The following is a 27,651-nucleotide window of genomic DNA, read 5'->3' as shown; positions in this document are numbered from 1 at the left end:
GCCAAGAAGCAGATCTCTGGTGGATTCAGCAGATCAGGTATGTAGGAGCATATTTCTTCCCTGGCTTTGCTGAAATTTATAACCTCAGTGAATGGCTTTGTGATGTGGCTAAAATAATTTCTCTGAAGAACAAAACATGCAGATTAGCTCAAGTAGATCTCTCCATAGGAAGTGCTCTGACTATTCTAATTGTCTGTGAATGCCAGAAAAATACTGGAAATATGACATCCACAGGGGAACAAATCAGTAAGCACAAAAAACAGTGTTTCTGTACTCTTTCTTCATATTAATACTTCTATACGACAATCCTGAGAGGGTAGTCAGGACCTGAGGACCTGTGGAGTGTTCACAGAGGCAGGTGAGTTATCAAATGTCTATTTTCAGGCTATCTTTGATTGTGAAAAGCGTTTGGTTACCATCTGGACATGGCAGGGGACAGCCTCCCCCTGGGCCTCACACAGGACATGCCCTGTCTCCCTTGAAAGTTGTCTTGCACAGAATGGCAATGTCAAAGGCAAGATGAGATATCAGAAGCTCATTGGTAACCCTGCTGGAGCATGGAGAGGTCTTCTGCCTTTCTGCTGAGAACAGAATATTCCCACTAATACAGTGTGTAGGGAGTTTGTTAGGGAAGACAGAAATGAGAGGAGAGGGAAGGCATCACTGAATGTTGAGGAAATGGCTGAGCGTGAAGAAATCTGTGATCGCAGTGACCAAAAAAATTCTGCTTGGGTAGAAAGGACTTGGACTAGAGATGACAAAAACTGCCCCATCAGGATAGTGCTGAGGATCTTTTACAGCCTCCTTCCTCTATTCAAACTTGAATATAAATTCTAAGAGATGTAAAATTACAGGAAAGTAATAACTGCAATTCCTTGTTTGAGGAAGATTTTAACTTAAAGCAGAAAATTAATGCCACCAGTGATAGCAGAGCTCCATCAAGAACACAGGGATGATATAAGGTGGTTTTCTTTAATAATAAATCAGCTAACAAGAGATAGTATTGCTTGAGAATAAGCAATGATCCTTTGCTTTGACACTAGGCTAATAACAGATGGGAATGACATATAAAGGAAGCGGTAGTATAATAAAAATTGCAAGTCTTAGAGGAAACAGAGTATACTTCTTCATGCACAAAACTATTGAGGAATACATACAATCTCCTCCCTAGCATACTGAAATAACTGGTATATGAATTTTCAAGTAAAAGCAGCCAGCGTTTAATGAATTTCAATGAAAGCTTGCCTAGGACTTCAGCATAGCAAATACAATGTTTATATTCTGAAATGTATTTTTAGAAAGTATACATATTCTAAAATGTATATTAAAAATTCAATATAATGCCAAGTCTTAGAACAAATTAATTGTGGGGCAGCAAACAGAGTGTGAGAAAACATACATGGTTTACCAGAGCAGAGGGTATCAGTCTGAGCTGGTGTATCTTGAGTAAGATAATTGTCTCTCTGCAATGAAATAAAGCAGTGAACTCAGTCTATTGAAGCTCAAACAGATAATTTGATACAGTGCTCTGCAGGAAATCATTACTGAAAGTTGAGGTGATAGGGATTAATATAAAAACAATATGAAGAAGGAGCAACAGGTTATTAATAAAAAAGTAGTTACAAGAATGGCCAAATTACCTGATGGTATTCCTCAGGGATCACTCTTTGGAGCAATACCATATAATCCACATTTCCATGAACTAGGAACATAAGCAGGCCCAGCCTCAAAAATTGTGCATGTGATAAAAAGCTGGAGGATACTGCCAATGCTGAGCAGGACCAGATCACCACACTGGAATTAGATGACCTTCTTGCCTGCAGTGATAGAAATTTAATAATGTGAACTGCAAAGTCATGTTCTTGGGATTCATCAGCTGGAAGCAACAGCGAAGGAAAAAGATCTGAGTGTTCTGATAGACTGACAGTGTGCCAAATCTGCCAGTACAACACAGCTGTGGAAACAGATAATGTAGTGTTCAGATGGGTTAGGTGAGATTTTTAGCAGAGAAGGAAATATTGGCACTTTTAGACAAGGCACTAGTAAGATTTTGTGTGAAATATTTATACAGTTCCTGTCAACAGTGTTGAAAAAGATTAGCTTAAACTGGAATCAGTGCAGACTGGCTATTAGAGCAATTACAGAATTAGCAGTCTTAGGGAGAGATAAAAAGAACATGACTTCTTCAGTGTGACAGTGGAGGAACAATATGCAAGTCCTTTATAAATAGATCTATGCAAGTCCTTTATAAATAGGTCTTATGATAAATAGAGTGGGAAAAGAACTGAGTTAAAGGTTAACATGACTATGAGATAAAATTTTTATGATCTGATCAACAGCATGTTTAGACTGAAAACTATAGAAAACATTTCTAGCTATTGAAGGAGATCACACACTTGCATGGTCTTTCAAAGGGAACAGTGAAGACAATAAACCTAAATAGTCTTAATATGGAACTTGATATTCCCACAGAAGAGTTGCGTAACAAAGGAAATGAGTCTGTGGGCAGTCAATGTTTGGGATATACTAACAGAGGCTTGAAACAAGACTAGATCTCTCTTGTTCTGTATTTCTTGTGTGTGGATACCATGCATTTCTGATTGCCAAGGGACCAGCAGGCTTCTCCCAGCACATCCTCATTGCTGCATAAGTTAGTTTCTGAGTTTTTTTCACTTTCCTCTGAAACACTGGGCCTTTGCCAGTTATTCAATAGCCACAGCCAAATTATGTATTTTTCCTCCCAGGCAGCTGGGATTTGCACCTGGGTGCACTGATTGTAGAAGGATTTGTGTAGGTGTGTAGATGGACCAGCTCCTCTTCTCCAGGCCCCTTTTGCAGGACTTCAACACCTAATAGTGCAGTGTGGCTCTCCCTTTTCAAACATAATGTACTCTGTTCCATTGCCCAAACTAATCATTGGATGACATCTTATTCTCCACAATCTTCTAGCTGAATTTTCCTTTCTCAAGTGCCTTTTTATTCCATTCTTGCTTATATTGGTATAAATCTGGAGTAGCTGTCCTGTAGGCTGGCCCTTGCTAACTGAAATTAAACATGGGTTATAGATGACTGGAGAAACTTGGATTTCTTATTATGTTCTTCTCAAATACCCTTTACCTCTTAGGACTTCTATTCAACATCAGCGTCTCTGTCCCCATTCTCTGAGTTATTGATTCTGCTCTTTTATCACAGTTCGGAATGCGATAAAGAACTCTGGCTGTGATGCTGTGGAAGTTCAAGGACACCTTTTCAGCACCTGCCAAGGGTGATTCTTTGAAATACTGCAGGGTGGCTGAATTTCTGTATTATTCCTTTATCTACATTTATCATCTTCCCCACCCTATATTATGAGGAAAGAAAGCCAGAGTAGTTACATAACATGTTCTCAACAGGAATCCAAATAATTGCTAGTGTTGTGTTTGTTTTATTTGTTTCCATGTCAAACTGAAAAATAACCTCATATTCCACTGTGAAGTACCTGGCCAAATGTAATTCTTTCTTTTATGTCTAAGAAATACAACATCTCAAACATTTGTGGAAACAGTACTAGTAACAGTAGCAACAACACACATGCCATGGTTTGATCTCACTCTGTTATGCTGCTTTTCAGCCCTTTCCCAATGACATCATAATCTGACTCTGGGGTCTCACATAACCTACTTGGGTTTTCCACCACATGAAGTATTTTCTTATTTTTCTGGAGTTTTGAACATGAAAGTGGTATGAATAATTCTGATTTAATCACAAAATCCTGTGTAGCTTGTAGCCTGTAAGGATAAGGTGATTTTTTTTTCTCTTAAAATAAGCAGAATTCCCATAGCCCTGCCTGTGCACTTAGACACTCTGAATATGGCACTGCAGGATATTTCAAATGCCAAAGAACTGCTTTGTTTGAAATTGGGTTCTTCATTTGAGGATCCAGTGTTTGTCTACATAATAGAAGACATCTACATAGGGTTTAGCATGGGTGATATGATTCAGCTACTGATGCCAATGGAAGATTTTCACAGCTTGATGAGAGAACCAAGACTATAGAGAAAAAAATCTTTCTGGAAAACTGGACCTCCACTGCAGAGATGGAAAGATGCACTGGGAAGGATGGCAGTGGGATGAAGGATCATGTACAAGACATCCTGGCAGGATGGAAGGGGTCTGGGTTGTGTCAGAGCAGCTCTGTGCTCACCTGAGGGAGCCAGAGGAGTCACAGAGGTGACACAAAACAGCAGAGCAGCTGGAAGGGGCAGTCCTGGAAGCTTCCTTGACCTTGTCGCTGATATTTTGTCCCTCGATTTTTGCACTGCAGAGCAGAATTTAATATACTATCAACAAATCCTCATATCCATCCTCCTGGCTAACTCAGCAGTGTAAGAAGGGCAGCTTTTTCCATAAAATACTATTTACAAACGTTTTTAGAGGCTCGATTTTTTTACCTCCTTACGACCTCAGTTTGGCTGTGCCACTCGCACGCAGAACCCGGAGGCTGCCGAGTGCTCCGCGGGAAGGCAGAGCTCAGCACCTGATCCCGCCGCCTGATCCTGCTGCTTCCCGGCTCCGAGGGACGAGCCAGCCATCCTCCCTTCCCAAAAACGCCGGGGCCGCGGCCCCAGCACGGCAGACACGAGGTGGCGCTCAGCAGCCTCCCTGCGCAGGGAGCGGGGCGTCCCAACAGCGGCAATTGCGCGGTCCCAGTGCGGCACAAGGGGCTCGCATTCCCGGCATCGGGATGTGGAATTGTGCATTCCCAACGGCGGGATGTGGGGCTGGGCGTTCCGAGGGGATGCAGAACTAGGCTGGGGACAGGCCAGACAGAGGCCGGGAGCCAAGCTGGAAAGGACTGCACACTCTTAGTCCTTAAGTAAGTGTTTCCTACATCAGTTCAAATCCTCCACATCTAAAGGCTTTAGATATTAAGAGGTCTTACGAAGTGTAACAAACATATTAAGGAAACATAGTAAGAGAAAGAAAACTGGGGGAGCCAAGAGACATCTTAACTCACTGATATCAATCCTGCCAGAGCTTGTAAGTCAGTGTTTACAGGCTACCAGTCTTGTCCTGTTCTTCCTGCCAGGCTCAGACACCAGCAGTTGAAAGGAGAAAGGCAAGATCACCACTGACATAAAGTACACAAGATCTTGTTCACCTTTCCACTCTGTTTTTCTTCTTTTGGTCATTCCCTGCTCCCTGCCTATTTATTTCTCTTCAGTCTCCATTCTCTGCTTTGGCTATACTGTCTCTCAGAAAGCACAAAGGAAGAGGACTCAACAAGCCAAGCCCTGTCTGACAAGTCCAATATTTTCATCTCCCCATCTTAGCTTAGCCACCATGACCTTAGCAGGGCCCCACTGCAGAGTGCAATTCATGGATCACCTGTCCTTCCCTGCAGCCTGAAAACCAGCCTTTTTTTGAAGAAGACTGATCACAGTGAAATATTCTCGCAAAACAGCTATTTATTATGATCACTCCCTCTGTTAATTTCTCTCTGTCCTGTACAAGCAGGTCAGGCCATGTATGCTTCAGTCACATAATCATGTCCACATGCACCACATGCAACATGTGCTACCTGTGCTGGTACCAGCTGGGCAAGATGAGGTATCTGTATTTATTTATATTGTACCTCATCTTGGAACAGGTGGTCTCCCTGATTTCTTGGCATCACCAGCCTGTGTGAGGCCCATTCTTTCACGCACTGACGTTTATGACTGCTATAGATGTATGACTTATCCCTGGGTAATGCCAACTAAATCAAAATTATGTTTATGCATAAGAACTGCTTTATTTTTCAGGCATCCAGCTTTAGTGCAGGCAGTTCAAAAATGCTTTCCCATCTTTTCTCCTTAATACCTTGTCAAAATTTGATTAGTGCATTATCCCTTCCAGCAGGACCAGCCTTTAAGCAACAGGATTCACTCTTCTTTTCCATCCTATTCTTATGGCATTTCCTCTTAGGCAAATCTTGCCTGCTCCAAGAAAAATAATCTAATCTGCAAGGACTGGTTGTCAAGTAGGTGCAGAATTCAATGAGTTTGCACACAATTAGCACAGGTGAGTTCCGTGGTTGGAACCAAGAACGTGTCATGGAGTGCAAGGTGCATATTTGGGATTAATAAAAATCCATTGCCACTTCTCTGCATCACCCTCCAGGAGCATCACAGCAGCACCAAAGCCATTACAAAGCCTTGAATGACACTGTGCCCCTCAGCCTTGGTGACAGCTTTTAACCACTGCTGAATAACTCAGCTGAGCTGGAGGAGAGAGTGTTTATCCTTGTGCTTTGGTTTTAGTTAGAGCAATTTGCCCAGTTTGATCCCTCTACTGCTCCATCAATGTCTTCCAACACACAGCACTGCTTGGACCATTGCAAGAGCAGAATACTCCACAATTGACTGCTCCAAGAGCATAGTTAAGTTTCACCTCATCCAAAACTGAAATACTGTGCATTAAAAAAAAAAAAAAAAGCTGGAAGACCTCTGTTCTCACCCTGCTGCTTCAGTCACTTGGGAGCAAATCATGAACCTTTAAACACCAGTCAGAGATCACAGAGATTAACTCCCACATTCATGATTACCTACCATGTTTTGAGTTGTCCTTTTGTCAATCCAAACAATCCAAGTGATTAATAAATCCCAGCAGTTTCACAAAGGCCTGCTGAACACTGAAAGGTCAGTGCTGTCTCTCACAGTGGGGGAAGATGTGCTCACTTTGCTATTGCTAGTTTAGCTTTGGGAGGTCTGTAAGCCAGCCACAAACAGCTACTACTAATTACAATTAGGCTCCAGATCTTCACCTACCAAAGATAAATCTGCAATGTGTTTGCATGTTTGTGTCTTATTTAAAAGAGTCACATTGTGATAAACCAAAATGCAGAGTTGCTGACTGGCTGATTAGCAACAGAACAAATCTGCATGATCTTTACCCACATTTTCACACTGGCTTAGTCTAAAATATTACTTAAAACATTCTCCACTCCTGAAACTAATCTGACTTATTTATATATTTACTCTTGCACTGTTTCAAATCTTACTACAAGATCTACCTCCCAGAGATCGGATATGGATTTGGAAAAAACAATATAAAACCAGAAACAAATAGGAGATTCATTCTAGAACTGAACCTCCCATCCTTCTTTCACACAAATACTATTATTCTATGGCATATAAAGGTAGCTGTTGGGGAGCTGTATAAAAAACAGAAAGCTTTACATTTCTTACTTTTCTAAAAAAAAAAAGGCAAAACAGAGAAATTATTCTTTGACTACTCTCTATCTGATGCTTAAGGTTGTTTTAAAGGTAATTTATTAAAAATGTAATTTCCTTTAAACATCAAAGGCCTTTTTTTCATGAGTCTTTCCTGTTACATAGTTCACAGAAAGTCACATATCAGGTTTTCCTGGTGAAACATGCTTAAAGAACAAAATCATTACCATAGGTGGGGATTTTTAAAATAACTGTTAAGCCTGTAACTACTAATATATCTGACTAGCAGCAGAAAAGCAATGACTGGCCTTTTCATTGAAATGGTAGCACCTTGTCCCATCTCCTGGACAGAAAGTAGCTGGGTTTTGCAGCCAGGCCACCCCAGACAGTCACACACTGAAGTTCCAGTGGTGAGGACCTGGCTTGCAGGGTTGTGACAATAAGGTAGCAGAATTTAGATCTAACCCTGGCTCCAGTAGGGATTTGTGAGGTGAAATATTGGGCTTTAGCCCCACCCAATAAGCACCTTCCCCCCAGCCTTGCCCACAGTGTCTCTGGTCCCCTTGCTGGGGTCACATCAGTGCACAGCAAGGGAGGATGGAGGGTTAATGAAGGCCAGTGTCTCCATGTCACTGCTGGGCCTCAGCACCACGGATCTGGTGTCTGCGCTGAAGAATGAGTCATTTTAAAAGAATGTAGGTATCAAAATGCAGGCAGTTCTCCAGCTACATACAAGTTAGACTATCTGTTTCTTGCTGATACAAATTTTCACACACTGGGGGGGAAAAGCGCTGGTTTCATGCATCACTTTGCACTGGATTGTGTCCAGTTGCTTTACTTATCATTATGCAACTGAACCCAGGGCAATTCAACACCCAAGACAAAATTAGAAATACGTAAACATATTTGTACTGTTTCTTTGCTCTCCATAATAATATTTGTTTCTCTCCCCAACCCAAGATGAACTGCACAGAACAAAATGAAGTACAGAAAAAATCCCCCTAATTTTATTTTTCTGAATTGAGTACTTTGCCATTTATTATTGGCTTGCATAGCAGATTAGATGGGACTATTTCAGTTTAAAATAAAACTACCATCTTGATAGCTGGGGAAATTCATACATGAACCAAATGTACCATAAGGCAGCAGTTAATCAGGCAAAAGCTGAATTTTTTTCAATATAGGGACAAGCAAAAACTCATGACCAGTGTAACTCAAATTCTGTTTCTACCAAAATTACAGAAGTAAGAAGAACTTACAGGAAAGATAAAAGATAAACAAAACCAAACCGAAACAAAACAAAAACACCCTGACAACAAAACTACCTGGCCTGTATTCCAGTACAATTTTTCATCTCCAGAAATCATTGATAGTGTCTGTGGAGTTCATACCAACCTTTCAGCTATTAAAGAGATTAGCCAAGTTTTGTTTATGGGGGAACAGCATCTTAAGTGATATATATGAACTCTTTGTGATATATTTACAGTAGGATCTGATTCCTAGAATCATCTTTCTTGCAATGAAGCAGTTTGTAGCACAAGAATCTATTCAACATACACTGAGGCAATATCAACAATTCTCCCTTTTGGCTTTGACCTCTTTCTTTCACCCTTTTTTAAGGACAAAGCCTATCACTTAAATGCCTGTGGCAAACTGTACTGGCACAAAGCACACAATAAATATCAACTGTACAGGGCCTCAGAGAGGCTCAACATCAACATCAACATCAGAATTAGAATTCAGATAGTCCATCCAGGGTTTTGCATTTCTCTCTCTGATAAGCATAAATAATTTCCATACAAAGACAGGTGTTCTCTGGAGGCAGAACTACAGAGGTAAAGGAGGGGGGTCCAGTTCCATGCTTCCTCTTCATTCCTACCAGGATAGGGCTTTTCTCCTAAACTCAGCCATGTGAACTATTCAGCAAAATACTTTCTGCCATTCCTGGGCATCCTGCACCCATGCTGCCTGAAGAGTGTCTGTTTCCTCCTTCTACTGACAATTGCCATCTTTCTTTGACCACGTGTTGAAATGTTCCTCTTTTGACTGGGAAGTAAATTTAGGAATACGGCTGAAAATAACTCCATCACCTTAAAAGAAACCTCCATGTGTTTTGACAATGGTCATAAAGTATACTAAGGTGGCTTTAACCAAGATGAGGTACAGTACGAGAAATTACCAGATCTTGGTAAAAACAACGATGCTACTTAATTTTCAATTAAAGTAGTAGAGAAGCAAAGAAAGATTCAATTCATTCTAATGACCCCCAGCTTCTGTAGCTATCAGGTCCACCTTGTTAATCAATTTCCAAATGTTAATTATAACATAATTTTCATGGGAAACATTTCTTATTGTGGTCTACATCATGTTGGCACTCAAGTCAATGGGGATTTTGCCATTGACTTCAAAAACAGGAAGTCTCATACAGTAGGCATTTATAAATTTCAAATATTTGTCCATATAATTTATAAAGGATGGCGTTGTTTGCAAGACTAAATCTTGCTCCAGTCCCAGTAGAAATCCATGGAATTTATTTCTTTTGGACACAGGAACACTGTGCTGTCTGTGTATTGTATTTATTACTGTCAAGTAAAGTTAATTTCATTCTGCAATCTGTTCTCCATACAACAGAGGAATGACAGCAGCAGCCTCTGAAAGAGCTGTGTCCAGCCCCCATCAGCCAGAGGGACTGTTACTGTGCTGTGTGAGGAGAAGGACACAGGGACATGGCTGGGCCCAGACTATGGGGTACCCAGGACGAGATGTGCTGAAATTTCAACTTTATTAATTTGCCCAGAAAATCTCCTTCTGGTCAGAGAGACTCCTCAATGCAGAATAAAACCACCAGAGCAATTCTCTGAGCATCTTCTTCTTATAAAGCTATAAATACAAAAATCATAAAGTAAAGTTGGACATACCACACACATACAGAGCCTGTCATTCCATGCAAAGGAAAAAAAAATATTTTTCTTTGCTTTTCATTCTTATAAAACCTTTGAGATTCTCAGCATTGGGATTGTGGCCTCAACTTTTTATTTGTATTTAAATCCTGCCAGCTGAAGAACTTATAGAGACACAATATTTTGTATTTTAAACATTTTATAAGAATGAAAAGCAAAGGAAAATAATATAAATAGGAGCACATAATAAATTTCAGTGTTGTCATATTTAGTGGTGCAATAAAAACCCCTATTATATAGGCACTTTACCCTAATCAAAACACATTGAGAGATTGATTCCACAATCTGTATTCATTAAATTCCCAGTCACTCCTTACCAGAGCTTTATTTAGAAATTTGCCAAGACTCCTGTTTCCTTAGACTTCACAGCTGTAGAATTTACAATCCAATTCACCACTAAGTAAACGTTGCCTGCAGAAATGTCAGATAATACAGACTATCTCAGAAAGATCTGGAAAGTGCTCTGTGCTCCCCACAACAGAAATAGTCATTACTATGAGGGAAAGATTCCTGTCACATGTGATTCAAAGAAATGGACTTTATAATAGTAACTGCAAATATTTAGAAGTCGATAAAATACAGGCAGTACATTTGTTTGGGGAGGGAACCTAATTTTCAGTGTTAAGAAGAGTCACTTTGCACAGGTTTTTCACTGTACCAGGAGTTCTACTATGATATTTACAGACAGATTTGTAAAACTCAGCATTTGGTCTGCAGCTCCTTCAAACACCTAACTCCAGAAGTCTAATGTTATCAGCTCTGAGAAAAAAGGTAGAAATAGCTCTGTACACAGATGTGCTCTAGGCAACATCACAAAACACGTCCCTTCTCCCGAGCTTGTCAAGACTGCACATTTTCCCTTGATGAAAAGGAAATCCGAGATTGCATTTTTAGTAGCATTGTGGAGAAAAGACACTAAGTCCTTGAGAGTTAAAAATTGGATGCATTTAAAAAGCCTATTTTCCATGTATTTACCTCAAAAACATACCTCTTTCCCTAAACAAGCACAATCTGATAAAATTTGAAACCAGTGCGTGGGATGTGATCAACAGGAGAAGCTAGAGAGAATTTGGATTCTGGTGACTCTTTTGGATATAGAGGCAGAGTGTATTCCCCAAACACAGAACTCAGTGTTTTTGTTAAATATAGCCATAAACTCTCCCTGTGCTTGAAAATATGTGTCAGCTTTATCCACATTGACCAGTCTGTAATTTTACACCCTGTCAGGGATCTGAAAAAACAGTCATAACACAATCTAGGCTGAGAGCCTGTGCTTTTAGAAAACCCTGGGGCTGGAGTAAAATTCGTGGTCTTTTCCAATTTTGTACTGTTGCTTTTGTGCCAAGATCACACCACGAGGCTTGTGAGCAGCAGCACAAGCAGAAGTTCTTGCTGCAGGATTATTCAGCCTTGCTCAGTTATGAGCACAGTGGGAGGAACATCCATGAACCTTAGAAACTAGAATTTAGAAAAAAAGCTTATAAGGGTCATAGAAAGATATTTACTTCATGATTTTGGTGGAGAGACTTGCCCACCAACAAGAAGGAACTATCAAGCTTCTTTTGTTTTCTACTGAATTGTTATTAATGAACTGCTCTACTTGCAGCAAAAAAAAAGAATATTCAATACATCATCCTTTAATTCTGAGTTTTCTAATACTGATGCGAATGTCCTTTAAACTAAGTGCTCTTCCATATTCGGGTAAATAGGTCTGTTATTCATTAAGTCGGCATGGTTCTCTTAAGAATGGTGCTAAAACCATTGTGGGGATTTTGGGCCAGCTGAGACATAGGATATCTGATCTAGCAGTCCCTTAGTTGGAATTTCCTTAGTAGCTGAAACAGTAGAGGACAAGCTGAAATACCAGATTCATCAGACAACTTAAAATGTTCTAAATTAAGTGGCGGTGTTAAACACATTGATTTTCCTTTGCTAGGTTGAAGTGAATGGAAACAAAGATCATTTTGAAAAGTGTTGTTTGAGTCAAATGAATTTGATTGTAAATGGAGTTAACAATAGGTTTTGTATGTCAAACCTTTTTCACCCGAACATGTGTCAAAACAATCAGGAAAGAGACTACAGAGAAATCTCCTGTTTGTTGCTTTAATTGTAAACATTTCTCATCTATAATTCTATGGGTTTTTTAATCTCTTCCATCTGCTCCACATGTGTTCAGCATTCCCTGGACACAAACAGACAGTTTAGTACCTATATTAGCTCAATTCTGTATTTCTTACATCAAGCCCATGTCATGCCAAGCAAGCAGGTTGGGATACTCGTCCTTACTCCTGCTGCTTATGGCAGGGTTGTAAATCTGTTGTGGGAACTGGCCACAGGCACTGCTCACACCTGGGATGATGTCAGATCTCCTCAGGGGGACAAATGGATGCTCCATTTCAGTGGTGCTTACACAGATTATTTTAAATAAGACAGAAAAATCTCAAGCTCTGACCAGTCATGAGACAGTGTCTCCAAACAGGTTTTGCTCTCTTGGGAAAGCTGAATTTCAGGCTGTTTTCCTCCCCAGAGGCACCGCTGAGCGGGCTGTGCAGCGCTGGCTCTGCACTGCCCAGGGACAGCTGCCATCTTCCTGAGCCACGAGCTTCGACTGGGCTTGCTGGAGAACCTGAGATAACAAGAGCCAAAGCACCATGGCCTCATTCCCAAGTCTGTACTCTGAAATCCCACCTCTCTGGCAATATCCCTACACAGGTGATACCCCACAGGCTGCAGCCTCCAAGAGGTTTATGGATGTTCCTTTTGTGGGAAGGTTGTTACAGCACTTTAACCTCTAAAGATTGCACCTTTATTTTCCATTTTACTTATTGAGTTTGTTTCTCTAAGAGCAGCCTTGCTATTTTTGCCTTGTTGTTTATGCAGTTTTCCTTGGAAAACTCTTGGGGGTTGCTAAAGAACTGGCAGAATTAGGACACCAAGAAACAAGTGCTGCCTGATTATCAGATCGTGTTTTTCATACTTCTAGTTTTAAAACTGGGTGAAATCCAATTCCAGCCACTCAAAGGAAATCCTCTTGGAAGATGACCTGGTGGCCATATCACCAGAAGATAAGTTTCCATGTTTTCCTTTTGTAAATACCACTGAGCTGTCCATATACTCAGGGTCAAAATAGAAATGTATTCTGCAAATAGAGGTGATTATAGAAGATGTCCAACAAATGCCCCAGAGCAGTGGGTCACACTGTGTAGTGAGTCACTGTCCCTCAGTCCTACTTGAGTCACTGCCCAGGACTCCCTCCATCAAAATGGAACAAACTGACAAAAGACCAGGCTGATAATTTCAGTTGCTTGCATCTATAAAGGCACTGACATAACTGCTTATAGAGATTTAAATTTAAGAATGGTGGCCTTATGCATCAGTCTCAAAAAGGCTTCAAACAACTTTCAAACCTTATTCAATGTATGCTTCTCTATCTGTTTTGTAATACCTACATATTTAATAGAAAAATCTGCTTGTTAGCAGATTTTAGCAAGAATGTTAAACCATGCCTAACTTTGTACTTTTCTCCAAAGCATGACTTGAATTCTTCTACTAGTTCTAATAATGCATACTCTTTAATTCCTACGCCAAAAACATCCATCATTCATTACCAGAAGCATTCATAATTTAAATTACTGTCTCTGCTGTTGATGGCACCATCAATTACAGGGTTAGGTGATGGGGAAGATCTGCACTGATTAACATGCATTTTTCAACAACACTGTTCAGTAAGGTTTTATTTAGCTGCAACTTTCAGGAAGTAGCTGGGATTTGGTATTCTGAAATTACCTTGTCATGGTATTCTGAGATAACAGCTTTCGAGCATTTCTTAGTAAAAGCTTCACATTTCATTTAATACTCAAATTTCAGTAACATCACATTGACCACAGAAGTAATTAACTTTCCAGAAAAAATTATACGTGACAAATTTTGCCCAGAACTACAGCTTGCACAGCCCAGCTCAGCATAGGATAGGACACAGAATACATTTGCAAAATGTTCTTCTCAAATTCAGCAAAGTACTTATGCATTTATTCTCCTTATCACCTGCTTTCATCTCTCTCTTCTCAGAAAGGGACAAGCCAATATGGAGAATTTGGGAATCAGCAAGACCCCTTCTGCTCTCACCATCTGGATTTTCAAATCCAGATGTTGCTGTCCAAGTGCAAAAGTCAAATAAAATAAGTCAAATCCTTGAAAAATTTTGAAATTCAAAAATTGATGCAAAAATCTCAACATTTTTTTGCATCTACCGGTTGTCTCTATTATCAAGTACCTCTGTGAGTTGTCTCAGAGAATCAAAAGTCAATCAAGCACCTCCCCATTTGCTGCCTCCTGTGTGAGCAGGAGCTCGAGCTCAATTGCTCTGCGGTTCAAGGGCATTTTCTGCTCTAACAATGAACCAGGCATAGCCAGGCTGGAACTCCTGTTCCAAGGGAGACAGGCCTCCTGCTCTTGAGATTCACCTAGACTTTTGCTCCTTAAGCTTCCTGTTTAGTAAAATGCTTTTTCAAATGTATCCTTTTTAGCAAGGTGCAGACACTGCTATAATTCAGCTCAGATGGAGGCCATTATAATTCAAGGAAAGACTGTTAAGTGAATTTATTACTTGAATACAATAAATTTAATTTTTTGTCCAGAGCAACAGTTTTGAAATAATTTACTTTAAACCTGACTGCAGCAATTTTCTAATAAAATCCACAGTAAATATAATGTGGTTTGTCCATAAATGGAAAAGAAGAACTTGCATTTGCTGTCTGGGTTGTCCTATGCTATACAATAAAGCTTGAAATCACTGGGCTATCTGGACACTGATATCACTCAGGAGCTAAAGCACAAATGCAGCACTGTATAGGAAGAACAATGCCTGTTTCTGTCTTTTCATCCCACTGATTCTTCAAATATTTGAACAGTGGAATCACTTCATTGATGCACCAGTTGATTAAACCAGGCTTAGCTCTCAAATGCTCAATGGATTCTTGTTTGTGAAGACTTAATGCTTTCATATCCAATGCCGTTATGTCTCTAGTACCAATTTCCATATTCATTCAGCTTACTTTTCTATAGTTCTCATTCTAATTATTGTCAGTGTTGTTGGCAACGTCTAATGAGGGACAAAAGAATGTTTCAGAGTTCCTGGGTCTGGGTGCTGTGCCCTGGAGACGTGAACTCCATGTTTGGACAATATCCAAACACACATCAGCCCCTTATTACACTCTAGTTTGCATAGGAAAGAAGCCCTGCACTCCAGGCTGGAAGGAGCTGAGACAAGTCCTGACCATTTCCCAATCTCAGTAAATGGAGGAGAAGAGAATTAAGTCACACTTCAAGGGGCACCTGTAAGTCAGATTGGGTCCAGGCTTTGTGCACAGAGAAAACATCTCTCAGAGTCAGCATCTGGGGTTTTTGAAACCCGTATATCCTTGGAATATATCTATATACCTCCTTGAAAAGCAACTCTGCCAGAAGAGAGGCCCTGCTTTATTCAGCACTATCAGTACTAGATCAGCATAAGCACAGATAATGACCCAGTTCTTACTTTGTGCTCCTGCAATTATAGAACCCAAGGAGCTGTTACTGTTTATAGTGGGAGCCGCTGTTTACACAGTGGGATAAGGACTACACAGGAACATACAGACAGGCTGAAAAACATCTGAGTTCATTTCAAACACGTCTATATGTGAAAGCTTGCTGCAACTGAGGATTATTTATAGTGCTTGTAAACCATAGTCATGGAGCAGGACTGCACCAGGCTACACAGTATAAACACACAGACTAAAGTTACAATTCCTGAAACAAGGATCCCCTCGAGAGATTTTACCACACAAGATTTGAAGAACACAGCTCAATAACAGAATATGGTAGATCAAATATTGAATAGAATTTCTGTTTTCAGCATGTGTCTTTGCTTCCAACTTAGCTAGAGAAGATTGCCTTGGCTGAATTTATTTCATTTTCTGCTCAAAAACCATGATAATCCTACACATACTTCTTATTGCCATTTTTATTTGGACGCTTTCAAAAACAGTAAAATTTTTGCTTCAGAATTAAGGCAAGAAAATTGATTCTACAGGTTTTCTAACACTTACTGCAAGTAATTTTAGACTTATGGATAGAATCATGTGGAGGTTCAAGTATCTTGTCTGTTTATGAATGATTGTATCAGATTTAACGGACCAAAGAATCTACAATTTCAGAAATCAGTCTATGAGAATTTCTTTCTTGAAAAAAAAAGCCTGTTTCCTTCTGCATCACTGGATGAACATTTTTAGAAAGAAACAGAAATGGAAGTGACCTGGAAAGGTTAAATTTGAGAATAAAAGTTTTGAGCTGCTGCTTCAGAAATCACATAGAATTTACATCAGGGCCATATTCCTTTCAAATTTTGGAATCAGAATTGAAATTCCCATTTCAGATATGTAGGTCCAGAAACTGTCTGATTTATGTAAACAATCTACTTGGCTTAAAAATTATGTTTAACACATATAAGAAAAATATGACTGAAAAAGCTTTGTACATTAACATTTTACAGGGCACTAGTAACTGAAAAGCTGCATTGTAAATTTTTAGCATCTCTGAAAACCTACCTCAGAGGTTCAACCCACGTGACATTAGAATGATAGCTGGTGAAAAATAAATTACTTAAATTTTGTGATTCATTTAAATTTGCAAAAATAAACCAGATCTTATTTGGTGTATTTCCCACATACAGCCTCCTCCCTCCATAGCAACCCTTCCAGCGCTTTTTTTTTTAATTCAGCATTTTACTGGGGGTTAGTTATGAGGTGTCTACAGATAGTAGGTTAGGTAATATAAACCTAAAACCACTCACAAATATTCCTAGATCTCTCCAGGAGTTACATTCCTCAAATGACTAGAGCACGATGCATTAATACAATTACACTAAATTACATCTATCCACTCTCACTACTCACTTGTCATTTAACAATAGGTTAAACACATTTTGTCAGGTGACTCCTGTTCCCTGACTTGTGACCACGGATACCCCCACCAGAAGCATTCATCTCATTCATCTGAAAATAATCTCAGGCATGTACGAGGCACTAAACCACTTATTTAAATTAAACTTAAATTAAACTTATTTAAATTAAAGCAGGCACTCACACAACTCTTTGCTGCACTTTTGTTACTCTATTGCACATGATTCACATTGGCACTCAAAGAATGACAAGAACAGATCACAGAACAATCACAGAATTTATGATGACACAAAATACAGCTTTTCAACCTGGGGAGGTAGCATCAGATGTTAAAAGAATTAAGGTTAAAAATGGGAAGAATAAAACAACTCCATGCCTCCAGAAGGCAAAGAGCCTTGAGCAAAGAGAAATTCTCAAGCTCAAGGGTTTAAAACTGCTTTTAGTGGTAACCTGGCAAGCTGAAAGGGATATATTTTCCTTACTTTTTCATACTTCCCCAGTTCGTCCTCTGCCAAGTTGAAGGGCAGCTGCAAAGTTCCTAACAGTACTTTATTTAAGAAAGTAAAAGTGACCAGACAGATGTTTATGCAATCTCTAATGTAGGGCTTGAAAAGAAAATGGTTGTTTGAGGCTGGTTGTAAATAGCTACATGATCCCCCTGCATTTCATAAATGCACATGTTATGGATCTCTAGTGCCTCCAATCTTACTAGAAAAGTGACTCCAAAATTTTGCTGGACTCTGAATACAGCTGTACAGACCAGAGCCATAAATCATTTGACTACATGCTTTACCCTTAAAATTGTGGGGCACAAAAAGGATTACCTTGTCAAAGCCTCTTAGAAAACACAGCACACTTCTAAAGACTGCATCCTTATGTGCTTCACATAAAGTTCAAACTAATGGCAACAGCCCACAGGCATAAAGGGAAATAACAGCAATCAATGCTATTTTTAAAGGGAAGAGTGGGGGCGAGGGGTTAACATATGTGGAATTAGCTCTGGGCAAAATGAGAAGCCATTGCATCTAAAATCAAATGCATTCTCTGAAATAGACACCAGGGACCAAATTCCCATGCAGACTCCTGCAGTCCAAGAGTTTCAGCAGAATTTGGCCTTCCTCTTAACTTAGCTTCATTAGGTCATATCATGCCATCAGTTTTTATGTTGGACGCCCTACGTACCGCACATCAGTTGTTGGCACTATGTAGACAATTTTCCAATTTGGAAGGGGAGAAAAGGGTGGTGTGTGTAAAAGGGAGAAGAATTTTTTCCCATTTAGAATAAAAGTAATTTCTCAGAAGAGTTTGAGGGGGGAAAGTGGTATTTGTACCCCTTCTACCAGATGTCACCAGCGACAACAAGAGTCGGTATTAAATATCTCTCCATCAAATTCTTCTTGAAATTTTTCAGCGTCAGCTGGTCAAGAACCCATTCAGAAAACAGGGAAAGCTGAAATCTTCCACAGCCATTCTTAACCAACAATTCTCTGCAAAATAATTATCTGTGTCTGAAACTGTTTTGTGGAGGACAGACTTGCAGAAGTTATAATAAGAAAAAGAACTTGTAGCAATAATTTTTCTTATGTTTATGTACTTCAAATGAAATAGCAACTCCTCCACAGAGAGAATCTTTTGCAGTGGTCTTTTGCTGCCTTTTGCTCATCTGCTGTGAGTGCTGGATGCACTAAGGTCTTGTAGGTACCCTCCATTCATCACTTTTCTGTCTGGCATCCTGATTTATTAGTGGCTGGCTTCAGTGACTGGTTAGGTGGTTAGGTCTGTCTTCCATCTTAGCATGAAATGCTTTGGAAAATAGATGCCTTGATACTCTCTCTGACATTAAGACAGTCTCTGCACTGTCACCTCTTACTGTGCCACCACCTCAAGCTGTGATGCCAATTGCACTGTCATCCCTTGCCATCCCTTAATCCTGGCCATAATGATACCTTGTGCCGTCATCCATATGACTTGTCTTTCACTGTTCTGCAACCTCAAGGCACAAGTGAGATACAAGCTGACAGGCTCCTCTCCCAGTTAGGCTACAACATTCATGAAAGAAAATTGAGATGATCAAATTACATCCATGAAAAAAGTAACTGGCACAAAGGAACACTGGGAAACAGCACTGGACAAACAATTCTAGAAAATAATCACTTCTCTGAGAGAGACTGAAGACAGGCTGAAAACTGAAAAGACACTCCTCAGATATTGTTGTAGCGATGATGTTGCTACTGAAATTGTTCTCTCTATTCTGAAGGCAAAGATCTTTCACGTAGGGCTCAGGGACTTTTGCCTCAGAGACAGCTGGGCAGATTACAACCCTTTTGCTTCATACATAGCCGACTAAACAGGTTGTCAGAATCTTGCAGAATTGTAAGATTTTCTTTGGAAACAGAGCAGATGAAATACCCTCCCCCAGCCAACTGTTCTGATGGATTGACATAATATTATTTTACCTTCTATAGCAAAAAATTCACTGCCTGGTATTTTTTTTCCAAACAACAACAGATCAGACGTTCTGGAGACAACATGGCTATTATTTCCCTAGATTGGTTTGCTATGCAAACAATACCTGAGAAGAATACTTTTTATTTTTTCTTTTTGTTTAGTGCAACAATTATGAAATTCTATCACACAGAGAGTCTACAGATAAGATAACAAGTTATCACATTTAAACAGTCATTAAAGACACCTCTTCAGAAGTTATTGTGCTTCATTTCATCTGACTCCTCAGATCAAGCATATCACATAGTGGGGGTTTTTGTCTTGCCATACATCACATGGAGAAGCTGGTGTTTTCTGCTTAAATCAGAGGAAATTTGACATGACTGTTCTTTTTGCCTATCTGGCCACTTATCTTGTTTCGTTTGCAAATATCATATGTATTCTCTTGAGATAAAAATAGTGCAAGATGATTAGTTAGGCAAGTTCATTTGACACCATTCCCCCTTCGTGACGCTGAAATCTAAAATCTGTATATGGTATACAACTTAAAGTGTATATATATGTGAGCTCAGCTCTGCTGGAGACACACAGCAAGTACCTTCCTCCCAAACTGACTGCTTCCTTATCCAGTCAAGAAGACCACAAAGGTAAGCTGATCAGATCTTCTGCTTTCAAAGAAACACAAAAGCAAAATGCTTCCTAAACAGAAAGCAATTGAAATATCTATTCTTACCTCTATTCCAGTATGTTGTATCTTTGCAAGCTAACATAAAATAGAATCAGCATTGGGATCATAGGATGGAACAAGACAGGAACGATGCCCCTTGTAAAAAATGCTGTAATTTTTAGGTTTTCCTTCAACTCCTCCCCTTTTTAATCCTGTCGGCAGTGAGAATTAGGTGAACAGCTGAGCTCAAAGTTATATTGCCTAATGCTGAGAGGGGGAAGTGTTTTGCACAAGAACCCACTGAGACAAAATAATTGCTAGTAAAAGAAAAGTAACCCAGCAGCCTGAGCCAAGGAAGGATCCATTGCCATCAGTGGGAATGTGTGCCATCACTTTCTTAAGCGCTTCTGAGATATTCAGAAAGGGACTAAAACGATTGACAATTTCTTCTGCTGCAAACCAACAGGTACAGAGGCAGCCATTTCATATTTTAGAGGAAATTTAAACCTGTGTTTAGATCTCAAACCAGTGCACAGACTACAAATGGGTACCACCAGTTGATTCCTTCTCAGTCCGTGGTTAGACAGGAAGAATGATGTTGCTGAAGACCAGTTAGGGATTAATGAAAAGATATTTCTACTCTCTTGTTGCTTTCAAGAATAATTTTTCTATGCTTTATTCCCCTTCTTTTACTAACATGAATTGAGTAATGTTGCAAGTTTTAAACTGTAACCTGTCTGCACTGGTGTGTGCAGTTTACCAAACTGTAAATGCATCAGTGTACTAAAAATCTGTTAGAAATTCAGGCATTATAGCATTTTGTAAAGTGATACACATTGCACTGGCAAACTATTGCAGCTGTTGGTGGCTGAACGGGACAAAGTATTTTTCTCAGATGAAATGCTGCTGTGTCAGAAGAAAACACCTCCTCCGCTCTACTAAGAATGAATATTAAGTCATGATACTTCTGTTCTAAAGACAACAATCTACTAAAATGACAAAATCTGGGCAAAAATATGGTTTGTTGTAATCTGTATGGAATGCAAAAGAAAGGAACCTCAGAAGATACTGACAAAAACTTTTTTACAAAGCTCTCATGAAACATAATCTTTCAGCGATGCAGTAGCCCAGCAAGACACATTTATTGTTGCAACTAAATGGGAGGAACTTCCCTCCAAATTTACATGAGTAAAATTGCTATTACTAATTCTACACTAATATTATCATTCTTTGTGAAGATCACTACATCTACTGATAATAGTACTAGATTTTTCACATTCCAATTACACTTATTCCAGATATTGTTCTAGGGGATATACCAGCCTTATCTCTTATGCGTGCTGTAAATACACTCCAGGTTTTACCAAGTAATAATCCACCTCTAGGAAAACCCACACATAAGTCATGAAGTTATGTGGTGTTGGACACCTTGGATTTGCTCTCCCAGCACAGCAGAGGCATCAGATCTTCCTGAAGCCCCACGCTCCCGCGTGCAGAATTCCTCCCTCATTCCCAGCTTTCAGTGAAAGCACCTGCTGCAGACATCTGTTACAGCATGCTCCACTTGCCATCAGATGAATAATGTTTCCCCTATCACACACTGTCATTGCAGCAACTTCAAATAGAGCCATGAAAGTAGGAGAGAAGTAATTTTAATGACTAAGTAGCTCACAGTTAATTTATTTTCCAGTTCAACAATGGCCATCACTGACATCCTCTCTGCTAAGGATATTGAATCTGCTCTCTCCAGCTGCCAGGGTAAGGAATGGTTGCTCTGCAGACAGAAGATGAATACCATTTTTATGTCTTAAGATGACATGCCTATCATTTTTCCCTTAGATTCCTTCCCTGTGAGATCTTTTTCTAAGCTACATTACAATATAGCCCCTTAAATTCAAAAGGTCTCACAAGTGGTCAGCAGCAACTAAAGGGCCACAGTCTCAGTTAGGGCTGGCTTAACACTAAGCTGTCTGTGTCTAAACCTGTTAAAGACTTAAATTTAAAGTTAGCCTTATCCTTCAAAATTTCAGAAAAAGCCTCAGCTTGCAGAATGAGAGTGTCATTTGTGAAGCAATGATCAGTCTCACTTCTCTTAAGAGCTGTTCAGTAAGATCAAGTTTCCAGATACTCAAAGATCTGGTTTGTCTGTGAATTACTTACTCTTCTATCAAATTATCCACATAAGAAAGGACTCCATGAAAATGAATTAATAATTACAGAAGCTGTTTGTAAGTCACAGTAGCACCCTCTCAATATTTATTATTAATTGCATGTGACACATTGCATAAATCCTGATTTAGCAGAATGTGCATTGTAGCGGAAAACTTCAAACTGGCTGAAAGGAAATATGACCACAGGCACAGAGTGATTAAAAAGGGAAATTATTATCCACTGTATCTGCTCTTTTGCTACACCAGGGAACAAGAGAAAGAGAAGCTGGCTGATGCTTAAGAAAAGACATACATATTCACAAGGAATACACACAGTAATAGCGACTTCAAGGGAGAATATTTAACAACTTCTGTTTCTTCCAGCTGATGATTCCTTCAACTACAAGTCTTTCTTCTCCATGGTTGGTTTATCCAGCAAAAGTACTGATCAAATAAGGAAAGTTTTTGCAATCCTTGATCGGGACAAGAGTGGTTTCATTGAAGAGGATGAGCTGCAGTAAGTACTGTTCAGCTGCTCTACTTCCTTAAACAACAAAAACCTTTGAACTTGCTTGGTGTCCTTGAAGAAACCCTTGATGTTATTTTTAAAACAAAACACAAATCCTTGTCTTTCCTTGAATCTGTGTGGATTCCCTCAGATAATAAGAGCAGACATTACCTTATGGGATATTTCAGAGAACAAAACTCAAGCACAGCATCCTGTTCTATTTCAGGCTGTTCCTGAAGAATTTCTCTTCAGATGCCAGAGCCCTCACCTCGGTGGAGACCAAGGCTTTTCTGGCTGCAGGAGACACTGATGGTGATGGCAAAATTGGAGTGGAAGGTAAGACTTCTGAAAATTGATAAAATTTGTGGTTTAAAATGCACACATTTTGGGCTGCATTTAAATTGGGGCATGAAGAATACACATGAGTACTTTGGCCTGATACTTTCTGCCACAATTTTTATATGAGCAGATACTCCTTTGTTTTCATAGCTTTACTCACATTTGGTCTCTGTTACAGCAACATAATATTTAGGCCCAGTGTAGAGTCTTATCTTCCAATCAATGATAACAGCTTTGGGGTTAATCCTGCTGTGTGTCTAATCCACAGACTCAATGTGCCAGATTTTTAAAACATTCAGAACACCTGAATTTCTCTGAATTTCCATTTCAGCAGTGGATGCTATGCACTTCTGGCCATAGAACACTTCCATTTTTAAACACATCTCTACCTAAAGAAACTAATTTCTTCATCTTCCACTATCAAACATTGGTCACTATTACTGGGTGCTTAATTCACTAAGGTAAAATATGACTGGTATTGTTTCTCAAGTCTGCAACTGCAGCAGTGCAGCACAGGATTTTGTTCTGGGAAATTATCTGTTAAGTGCACATTTCACTGGGCAATCCTTTGAGAAACTCAATCAAATTCCTGAAGAAAACCTCACAGGGATGATGTGAACTAGCCAGGATATTTCTTTTAGAAGCTGCAGCACAGAAAAATAGGACATTATGCATCATGTATTAGAGATGAAGTCACTGAAAACAGGGCTGTCTCAGCTGAACTAGGACAGGTGGCAATAACTCCAACAGACACACGTGCTAATCTTAGCCAGATTTGGGAGAGGGAGATATACTGTTGGAGGAATTTGCTTTAGCAGCAGCTTTTGCAGCTTCTGTTTATGAACCTCAGATAGGGCATTATATTATGCAGATCTTGGCCCTTAACCATTGAATCTCCTACTCTGGAATTACTTCACTCTGGATATTTTTTATTTGGAAAAATAAAACTCAAAAAAACTCCTCTCGCTGAGAGCTACAGGCTCCTTTTCCTTGGCTATTATCAGTTTGTAATGGGGTAAATATAGTTTACCTTTAAGTCAGGATTTCCCACGAATACAAATTTACAGACATACTCCTCCTCTCTGCACTTACTCTTTTTAAGGAGTGAAAAATCTGTTACGCCCCCAGAATCTCAGTTTAGCAGTAGCTTGTGCAGTGTTATAATAACTTTGGGAGCCCTCCATGCCTAGGAGTTTTAGTCATTTTTATATATCTTTTTTAAGATGTCAAAAAAACTACTTTCAATAAATTTTAATCCCTGCTTTTCTCACTTTCTTCCTTGACAGAATTCCAGTCTCTAGTGAAGGCATAAACATCACTAGACCAAAGGCAACCTTGGACTGACTCTGCCAATTACCTCGTCCAGCAAGCACTTCGCACTCAGCATGTGTTTGTACATTTTTATATTGTTTCAGGCATTAACCGTTCCCCACACATGAAGTTCACACACCTGATTGCTGAGAAATCTTGCAATCTTTTGGTCACATGGCATTGTTACATTTCCATTGTAAAGAAGGCACTTTGAGATATTCCACCACTGATAATGTTAAAATTGTGGTTGAGAGAGGGGAGAAAACAATTAAAAAATTAACTAAACAGAAAGAACCTTGGGGGGAAAAGCTGCTTTTAAAAATTTTGTTTAGGTTCTCCATCCTCATATTTGAGCATACTGACTCGCCAGACACAGTTCTGATGACCTTAAACCATATGATATCTTCTCAGGCTTAATTGTACAGGTTTAATTGAGGTTTATTTCTGATTAATTCTCTGATACTTGAGAAAAAGCAATGCTGAAAAGATAGCTGAAAATAATTCTTATTAAGTCCCAACCCTGTGAATATGAGAAAAAATTAAGACATTTAAGAGAAGTTCACACGCAGTTCAAAGCACAGAATAAGTTTGTGGGTAATTTTACAAAATATAGTAGGTTACAGCATAATCGTATCATCAGAAAGTGTTTATGGCCTAAAATGTGACTCTCCCTTAAGAAGATTTATATTTCATGAAATCTAAGGCAGCTGTGAGATAGAGGAGAAGGGTCTAATCCTACTCTGACACTGTCACAAGTCATGGTCCGCTGACAACCTGGGCCACAGGCCTGGTGGTTTTTCCATGAATCATGAGCCTGTTGATTATTGTCTCTTAACATGTACAAAACAATAATATTTGCCACATCTGTGAATTTCTGTGTTTTCTACAGATGAAACTACAGCCAATCTTGCTGCTTGATTTCCCTAAAACTCTTACATCATTAAATAATGGCCATTATGCAATTATTTCATTTATTACATGAATTATTATCTATATGTTCCATAATACCAGGCATTTTTCTCAGTCTGAAAACTAAGAACTAGTCTTCCCTTTGGTAAATGTCTCACAGGATTTTGAATTTGTTATAGCATTGTCTTCATTAATGGACAATTCATGGCTAAATGCAGATGTCAGCAGGCTGAGTAGATGTTGTGCATCCCTGGCTGAGCATGTCAGGAATTTCCCCACCCCAGTTTAGCTGTTTCCTTCCCCATGTCCCATGCTGTGTGGCTCCAGCTCACCAGCAGACTGTCATTTTAATACTCTTCGCTGAAACTGAATAATAATTATGATTTGGCAGCTGTTTTGAAGAAGAGCAGAAACAAAGCCTTCTGGAACTTTTATGTAGCATCCAGTGTTGGCATTACCATGAATTGTGAGATGATTATGTGAGGCAAGCACAGTTCCCTCATTCCCAGGCACGTAAGAGAGCCGGTCGGCAGGTTTAAAATGGCTAATGCAAAAGAGGAATTCTAGCAATCAGACTCGCTGAAGCCTTGGCAGAATTATAATGATTATAAATCCTAATTCTATCTCAACTGCCTTTGATGTTAAATCTGGTTTTAAATTATAGCTGCTGTTAATTGCAGCACTGAAATATTTTGCATAATGATGAGATTCTGTTGGTTTCTTTTACCTTAATTATTTCCCTGCTGAAGAAAAAAACCAGGGGCAACCTGGATCTGCAGCAATATCCAGATGTAATATATGCATTAGCTGTTCACACTGCTGATCACTGGCTCGTGAGCAGATGGCACATACAGTACCAGAAGTGACAGACCTGACACCACATTCCTTGCACCTCTGAGAGTCTCATGTGGAATGCAAGAAATGCAAGACTGCATGGTGGCCCATCCTGCATTTCAGAGATGCTGAACAACTGCACATTACTGCCTTATGCTGCCACAGGGGGATGAAGCACTCCCAAGAATCAGGAAATCCTTGTGTGTGCAGGAACTTTACTCATGCTTATAAGAAAATCTGTTCTTCTTAAATAGTGGCAAGAAAATGTGTTTTAAATCTTATTAAAATAATCCAGCCATGTCATTCTAAGGAATTATAATAAAACTCCAAGAAGTCCCCAATTAAAAAAACAAAAGCTCATAGGCTTCAGAAAAAAATACCACCTACTCTATATTAAGGTTTCTGTTGGCATTAGAACCCACATTTTAGATCCACATTTTAACCAAACTAGAAAAGAGTGTTTTTCAACTAAAAGAAACAAATTCAAAAAATGTGATGTTTTCTGGCAAGGTTCATTTTAATTAACTTAAGTCAATGGCAGCTTTCAATTTTTTAGGGAATATCATGGAGTGTTCTCTGAACTTGACAATGCCATCATGCTAAAGAAAAACTTCAGTTGCAGGATGTCTATATGAATGCCAACTGAAGCATCAAAGAGACACATGGCTGGTATCACAATGTTACCATAATTAAGGTACAGAAGCAGACAGTAATTCCTGATGGGAAGGTTCTCTGGAGGTCTCTGGTCCAATCACTCCCGCAGAAGGCCACATTGCTCTAAGATGAGTTTGAGTATCTTCAGGATAGAGGTTCTATAACCTCCCTGGGCATCTGATAAGTAAGGATTAAATCCTCTGCATCAAGCTGTTATGAATGAATTAAACAAATAAAACACTGCTGAGAACATTCTGTTAGAAATTCTTTATGCTACATCAAATCAGAAAGAATCTAAAAACCCCTGGTATTTTCACACTGATCACCTGCTCTCAGGTTTAGAGTAAGACTATCCTATTCACTATAATAATACTCAGTATAAGACTGCTTCATAATTCCCAGCATAAAGGAGATGCAGTTTGTGTGTTTTACCTTCACTTAAGACAATTAAAGAGCAACCCAAATTGTGAGTGGTAGATCTGAGTTCCACTAGGCCCAAAGACTGTGAGTTCTCAGACACCTCAGTCCCTTGATCACCCTGTGTGAGCAGTTTAATCTCTAATCCTCCCTATATTCTTATGACATAAAGATGTACTAGGATCCCTTTAAGCAGGAACAAAACACAAAAAAATCCATTGTCCTCCACAAGCTCCTAGAAAAAGGATACAGAGGGCCAGGGTCACGATCCCAAACCCACCCTAGTGCTCTAGTCACTGAATTCACCATCTCTCTTAAACCAAAAT

General features: G+C 39.4%; 1 protein-coding gene across 2 annotated transcripts; it reads left to right on the top strand.

The window, feature by feature from the left end:
* LOC102113372 (parvalbumin, thymic) lies at positions 1-27,160 on the top strand. 2 transcript variants are annotated; one of them, XM_088064002.1, is made up of 5 exons: positions 1-37; positions 21,894-21,961; positions 22,738-22,870; positions 23,088-23,197; positions 24,487-27,160. In XM_088064002.1, the coding sequence occupies exons 2-5, from the start codon at positions 21,901-21,903 to the stop codon at positions 24,510-24,512; spliced, it is 330 nt and encodes a 109-aa protein (XP_087920128.1). In that variant the 5' UTR covers positions 1-37; positions 21,894-21,900; the 3' UTR covers positions 24,513-27,160. The 2 variants fall into 2 exon arrangements, with proteins under 2 accessions (XP_087920128.1, XP_005523027.1); XM_005522970.3 differs by lacking the exon at positions 1-37 and adding an exon at positions 20,136-20,183.
* The last annotated feature ends 491 nt before the right edge of the window (positions 27,161-27,651 follow it).

Source organism: Pseudopodoces humilis, chromosome 18 (genome assembly GCF_049639895.1).
Source record: "Pseudopodoces humilis isolate 2021_Gansu_Grassland_sample_001 chromosome 18, ASM4963989v1, whole genome shotgun sequence".
Lineage (NCBI taxonomy): Eukaryota > Metazoa > Chordata > Aves > Passeriformes > Paridae > Pseudopodoces > Pseudopodoces humilis.
Note: the sequence above shows the minus strand (reverse complement) of the source record. Positions and strands in the feature narration are given on the sequence as shown.